This window comes from Anabrus simplex, chromosome 6 (assembly GCF_040414725.1).
Source record: "Anabrus simplex isolate iqAnaSimp1 chromosome 6, ASM4041472v1, whole genome shotgun sequence".
NCBI lineage: Eukaryota > Metazoa > Arthropoda > Insecta > Orthoptera > Tettigoniidae > Anabrus > Anabrus simplex.
In genome coordinates, this window is record NC_090270.1 from 274,980,121 (window position 1) to 274,987,581 (window position 7,461).

Here is a 7,461-nt window from a genome sequence, read left to right on the forward strand (position 1 = left end):
AACATGAAAGAGAGATTAGAGCTACTGTGTGACTTTTTTCCTTGCTAGGCTGTCAGTAGGCCTATGTACTGCAGCCATAGAAAAGAGCCTCTCAAAGGGAGTGTGGCCCAAATGGGCCATTGTGTACGATACAGAGATTGAGTAATGATTGATGACTTACCTTCATTAGTGCAGAGGATTTCACTGTATGTGGTAACCGTGTGGCCACATATAATGAGAGCTCTATCAGGGACAATATGAACTTCACCTTCATCATAGTTGATCACAGCTGGCCAAGAAAATGGTCACATTCTGTAGTTTCATGCTGTCTCGGGTTTTAAGTCTTCTACATGGGTAAGAATACTTCAGGTATTGTAGGCTACAAAATAACTTTTCTATGAATCCAAATTATTCCAAATTTATGACCAGCATAACAAAGCGACACCCAATAAGCTTAACTGATGTGATATTAAAAGGTTGAAAAAGAAAACGTAATGTAGTTAATTTCTCAAGTTAATATTTATAACAACTTGGAGAAAATTCTTGGGTGCATTTTTATCACTAAAAAATTTACGGTATAATATTAAGCCAATTTCTGGTTTCTTTGTTTTTATTAACAAATATTGACAAAAATTATTCTTTGAAGTTCTATGACTCATCACCTTCATCACTACTCCAAGCATCAGCAGTAATATTTTTAGCGAAGTACCGAGATCGCTTCTCTTCAGTGACTTTGTAGTGAGTATGGGATTTTAAATAGTCGTCATAGGCTGCATCCTGGTTGTGATCTGCTGTCCACACAAGAACATTTCTATCATTACCTGCACTGTATAATTCATGATAAAATGGATGGTATATACAACTATTCACTGTATTATAATGACCCAATAAGGTGCTAACTTTTTTTCCACTGTGAATTTCAAACACGAAGATATTTCCCTCTGATGGGACATAGACAAGTGAAGGGGAAGAATGGGAAGTTACGTCAAATTGCATACATTTCTTTGTTTCATTTGGTATCTCCCCATAGTTCACCATTTCATTGTACCCACCATATACATTCCACAACTGCATCCTATTATCAGTCCCATAAGATAACAAGAAGAACCCATCACTAGTAAACCCCAGTCCATTTACACAGCCATCATGGGCAGTGGCAGTCTTAAAATCATTTCTAACATGATCCTTGGTATCATAAAGACTAAACGATTTAAGGATTGTCTTGGGACTTCGAATATCCCACAAGAACACCTTATTATCACAGCTTCCAGTTGCAAGAAGAAAATCTTCTGTGGGTGACCACTGACAGCAGAGGGTTGAACTCGTATGACCTCTTAGTTCATGTGTATATGAGCCTGACCTCAAGTCTATGAGCAGTACCTGATTCAAAGAACTAGCAACAGCAACAAGAACACTTTTATTTGGACTTAATGCGATGTGATGCTGAAAAATTCGTCCTTCTAGAGCGATAAAATCGGCTGGTTTCATACAATTTGTGTCCCATATTTTTATCACTTTGTCCATTCCGCTGGTTATAAAAAGTCCATTGTCCAGCGGATACCACTGGACACATTCTACACTGTACCTATGCGCATTTCGATTGTTTCGATCAACTTTACAAATTAACTTCGAAGTGAAATGAGGGAGGCCCGAGAAATTATGCAAATCATGAATGTGAATAGTTCCATCTGCAGAGCCGGAGAGAAGGTACCTTCTTTCAGACCTATCAATGTCCAATGAATTAACTCCTGCGGTGAACACATTTTCCACATCTCTATGTTTACTCAGTTCAAGATTGTATGATCGTTTAGACGTTTCAGCAGTAATAAGAGTCTTCGGTTCGACGATACCCGTTCTGAAGTCCTCTAAAAATCGTAACATTTTTCAAGCATCACTTTCAGTTATATATCTTGATCCATCAAATAAGTCATATATCTTTATTAATACCTGAGAATCATTTAAGAGCAATGAAATATTGTTAAAACAAGTACTTTTTAAAGCTACGGTCTAATTATCTTATCGCTAACGTTTGACAACACACGACCATGGGGGGCGCCATATTAAAACCATTAGTGGTACCAACACATTTTATATAGAGGCATCAAACTTCTCTTCAGTGGGAAGTGAACTCTTTTGCTTGCCGATCAAAGAATTTAAGTCACTTAATCTATAAATGGTGATACTGTAACGTTTCGAATCACTTTCATAAATGTCGTATAGAAATTTGAATACTATATCATAATTTAAACTATAATTTCTCAATAAATGATGTCTTATGTTTGAATTAATACTATTTAACTTGTGACTGCATTCTATTCCGATATGTTGGGTACAGCCAAACACACAGGAGAAAATACAGGACACTTCCCGCTTTAACATCGATAAATGGGGGAAAAGAATTCTCAAGTGCATTGTTTAGTGCTCGAAGTGGCGACACGGCGAGACCTGGTGAAATACAGTAGAGACAATACGCGACACTTACGGATATAGCCTTGTTAAAATGGGAGACAATTTGACAGTGGCGCTCCTAGTATCTTGACCTGAAAAGTCGCGCTAAATTCAAATATCAATGGAAATGCATATACAAAAATGGATAAATAAATTACGTATAGAAAGAAAGTATTATTGAGATATTAACTTCGAAGTTGCTAAAGCAATTCTGGATAAATGAATGAAGAATTTTTTAAAAGGTTATTATTTAAAGACTAAAATTAGACATATAAACAAGATGTGAAATGGGTTGATCTTTCATTTATGCATTACTTTTTTTGCTTTAGCATCCCTGCCTGAACTTTTACGGTTAGATTTATCTTTCTTTCTCATTTAAAAAACATTGTATCATCACATTAAGACACTTGTCAATAAAAATATTGGCACATTCCTTACACACATGATGCATTTTAAAGCTGGACAATTTTCCCCTTAACATGAAGCCTACTAACAGAAACAAAATCTATAAAATCCCAGCTTTAAACTGAGAAGAGGGACAAAAGAAAGAAAAGTATGAAAATGTTGTCGATAGAGACACTTTGAGGAATATTTACGTACAATTACAGTAATGAAATGTCGTATGGCTTTTAGTGCCGGGATATCCCAGGACGGGTTGGCTCGCCAGGTGCAGGTCTTTCTATTTGACGCCCGTAGGCGACCTGCACGTCGTGATGAGGATGAAATGATGATGAAGACACAACATACACCCAGCCCCCGTGCCAATGGAATTAACTAATTAAGTTTAAAATCCCCGTCCCGGCCGGGAATCGAACCCGGGACCCTCTGAACCGAAGGCCAGTACGCTGACCGTTCAGCCAACGAGTCGGACACAATTACAGTAAAAATGTAACATACCCTTGGCTGCATAGTCGAGGATTTTTAAAGTCGCTGGCCTGGAAATGATCTGAACAGATCTTATAATTCTTACATAAGTGTAACGTCCCTTCTTTCTTGTATACCTTATCCAAATCACTTCTGTGACATTTCAAAACCCACAGATCACACCTACAACAACACATCGGTATTGAAGGTTAACTGCTACACTATACAATAAAATATGCGTATGATATTTTAAGCAAGTTAAAATATAGGTCGAGCAGGTCAGAAGATTATGAAGTACTATACAAATCTCTTTGTCACTGGAAGAATATATATGCAAACACAATATTACTTACATTTTCTTGTCATGAGGGTAGCAAAAGAAAGACCGCACATTCTTCTCTACTTCATAGTCACTGCAACCAAACACAGCACATACCTTTCCCCTGATGTTGAGAGGAGATATCAAGGAATGACACACACTACTATTTAATTATGTCACCTCACTGAAAACGCATAAATAACACCAAAAACTTCACACATAAATATACGTGCTCTAATAGCTGTCCCTCGATATCTCGCTGAGTGTCGCGTATTGTCTCTACTGTATTTGACCTGGTAACATGCCGCCATATTCAAATGTCGACGCAAGTTCGTAAACGGAGGATAAATACATTACGGTTCATCTAGAAAGAAAGTGTTATGGAAATAAACTTCAAAGTTGCTGAAGCAATTCTGGATACCTGAAAGAAGAATTACTTAACAGGACTGAAATTAAACATATACAGGATATGATATGCACTTTCATTCATACATCCCCTTTTTATGCTTATGTATCATTCCTGCTTGAACGTTTTTTTCTTCTCACACAGTTCTGTAGATCATTGTGGACCCGTCACCCTGCTCGAATAGCTACCTCCAGATTATCATGTCACCAAGTTCCAGCCAAAAGAACCTATGAGAAGTCACCGGGTCATCGTCCTGTCTATGGCAAGCAAACTACTATGAGTCAACCATCTACAAGTGATCTGGCTAGCTCACCAGAGCCTACTCCAGTGGAAGATCAGTTGTTCAAACCTGTTTGACGCCACAACAACGAGACGTCCCTCAGCTGACTGGGAGGATGTAAGAAGACATGTGCCCTGTTGAGTCTAAGTACTGAGGAAGAATCAACTGGCTCTCTATATATACCATATACTTCAGTGACTGAACAAGCAGGTTTGCCATCCTCAGTCATTGGCATTCAACCACTCCATACTTCAGCAACTGTATTCACTAATAGATGGTATTAGTGCCTTCTGACTTTTAAAGGTCCTTGCATACACACTCCCCTTGTTCATGAATGATTCCTGGAATGTCCTTCTTGGAACCTGTTTCTGCCTTAAAGTATCTAGTAAGTTCCTTCAGTTTCTCCTTACTTCCACAGCCATTTCTAACTCTATTCCTTTCCAACCTGCACCTCCTTTTTAGTCTCTGTACTTTTTACTTCTCTGTTATAATATAGTGAGTACTTACCATTTCTTGCCACCTTTAAAGGTACAAAGCTGTTTTCACATTCCTCAACAATTGTTTTAAACCCATCCCAGAGTCTGTTTACATTTTTATTTATCACCTTCCACCGATCATAGTTATTTTCTAAAAACTCCCTCATGCCTGTTTTATCAGCCATATGGTACTGCCTAACAGTCCTACTTTTAAGACCTCCCTTTCTTTTGCATTTATTTTTAACTACCGTATGACAAAAAACATCTTTGTGATGTTTTCTTCACTTCAAATGCTATTTCATGCTATTTCAACATTCATGGGATCCTATTTTTGATATTTCCAACAGCCATCTCTACCTAAACCTATCCTTCTCTCCTCATTCATGCCTCCACCAACCACACTCTCAAAAACCACCCTCTGGAAAAAAACATCACCCCATCGAAAAATCTGTTTCATCCTATCCAAAACCAGTAAGACTACCGCTGGACCTGATAGGACCTGCTACCTCCACATCCATCAGGCTCCTCTGATTCTTCTCACCATCCTAGCCGCACTCTACACCTTTATCCTCAGAACCAGCTTTTACCCTAAATCCTGGAAACACTCCACAATGCTCTTTGTCCCAAAATCCATTAAACCACCCCGAAACCTCGACTCCTACTGCCCCATAATTCTTCTTACCATCCTTGCCAAAATCCTTGAAATCCTATTTTGCCATCTCCAACCTTATCTACACAGTAACCATTTACTGCCCCTCCTCCCAGTTCAGTTCCCGTCCCAGCCTATCCACACTGACCAACTCCTGCATCTGATCCAAATCACATCTAATAAATTTAATCAAGCTCGTCCCACCTGTCTAATCAAGTTTGATTTCCCTCTCGACTCCATCTGGCAACCTGCCCTCCTTTCCAAGTTATGTTTCTTTGCTTTTCCCCTTTCCTATATCCAGCTTATCTCCTTCTATCTCAACAAAAGTACAATCAAGATCTACATCAACCAGTGATTCTTCTCCTCCTTCCACTTCACACTTGGCATCCCACAAGGCTCCCACTGGATGAAGAGTGGGGAAGGAGGGGATTGGCCATTAAGGAGATGAATTGCGGTGGATGGTTTCAGTTGAGAGCTTCAAGTATGGCTCGTCGCAACTTTTTCAATTTTTGGATGATACCACCATCCTCGCTTCCCTCTACTCCATCCAATCTATTAACTGTGCTATCCAACCTTACTGAGACTCCATCATTTCCTGATGTGACCGGTGGTCGCTTAAAATCAACCCAACCAAGACGCAGTCCCTCCTATTCCACTGCGAACGCCGGATATTTAGCAGCCCCCATGATCCTCACCATCTCTAAATCCATGTCCACGACACCTCTATCCAGAACCAACCCACCCTCAAATACCAAGTACAGTAATCCTTTTTTATGAACTCCTGACCTTCTGAACCCACTTCCTTCACCTCAAAACCAAGACTGCCACCCGTGCCTGATTAATCCATCAGGTAGCCAGCACTCACTGAGGTCTTAACTCTTCTCTGTTCCTCTCAACCTACAAGTCCTTTATCTGTCCCCCTACTGCCTACGGCTTCACCGCCTGGGCAGATGTTGCCCAATTCAAGCCTATCCTTTACAACCCACTCCTTTCCATAGAGCTTTGCGTTGTCCGTCATGTCCTCCACCTACCCTTCAGCTTCCACATGTCTGAACTCTATAAGATCCTTCTCTTTCCCAAACCGGATTTCTATGCCTTCATCCACTTCGAATGAGCCAAACTCCACTACCTCAACTGGAACCATCCACCCACTAATTCATTTCCTTAATGGCCCAACCCCTCCTTCCCCAGTTTCATCAAGTCTCCTCTTCACCTTAATCATACCATTCCTCCACCCTAGGTTGGTGACCGACCGAGACCTCTGATGGGACCCCCAACCTGGGTTTCCTCCCTTTTCCCTTATCAGTCTCAGCAGCATTTAATCAACTTATTTCATCATTCCTCCTTCCTCATCCATTAGAATGAACGTCAATTTGTTGACCCGACATCAGCGTGCCCCTCCTAATACATATACAACTATCATCCATTGTTCACTCTTGTTCACTCTTAAACTTATGTACTATGTCATTCTTTTATGCATGTTCACATCATTCATCACCCGTTTCATGTCAAGTCAGATCTCTCTAGCAAACTACCATTTAAATCACTATAAACTGTAACTGTGTCACAAAATCAAATAATGTAATGCTGTATGTGTTTCCTTTGCCTCCTTTATTACAATGCAATGTAAAGAGGATGAAGAAGGGTAACTTCTTGCTCCTTTAGAAGGTTTGTTTACCTTTCATACAGTTAAATATAACCACTTTTTCCAATCAATGGACTGCAAATCAACTCTTGTATGTACCTAGTTTATTTGAAACAAAGTTTACATGTGGGAGAACCAAGTGTGAGGTCATCATAGTTAATGTCTTGGCTCCTCTTGCATTACACTAATTCACCAGTGACTTGCAAAATGTAATCTTAAATTAGTTCCAGTACTTTTAAGGTATTTTATACCAAATAAAGGCATCCAAATAAAATTTCTTGAGTTTCAAGCACTTTCTGAGGAAACAGCAGAGATGCTAACCAACCACATTCTGCACATCTTGGAAAAATACAACTTACAAAGTTATTGCTTTCTCTGGTGATAACTGCAACACC

General features: G+C 39.6%; 1 protein-coding gene across 1 annotated transcript; it reads right to left on the reverse strand.

The window, feature by feature from the left end:
* Nucleotides 1-445: 445 nt before the first annotated feature.
* Nucleotides 446-2,021, reverse strand: LOC136875734 (DNA excision repair protein ERCC-8). The gene has a single exon (XM_067149307.2). The coding sequence runs from the start codon at nt 1,858-1,860 to the stop codon at nt 628-630; it is 1,233 nt and encodes a 410-aa protein (XP_067005408.2). The 5' UTR covers nt 1,861-2,021; the 3' UTR covers nt 446-627.
* Between the last annotated feature and the right edge of the window lie 5,440 nt (nt 2,022-7,461).

Bases quoted from the DNA above. Each gene is read 5' to 3' on its own strand.
- LOC136875734 (XM_067149307.2), bottom strand. From the start codon at position 1,860: ATGTTACGATTTTTAGAGGACTTCAGAACGGGTATCGTCGAACCGAAG.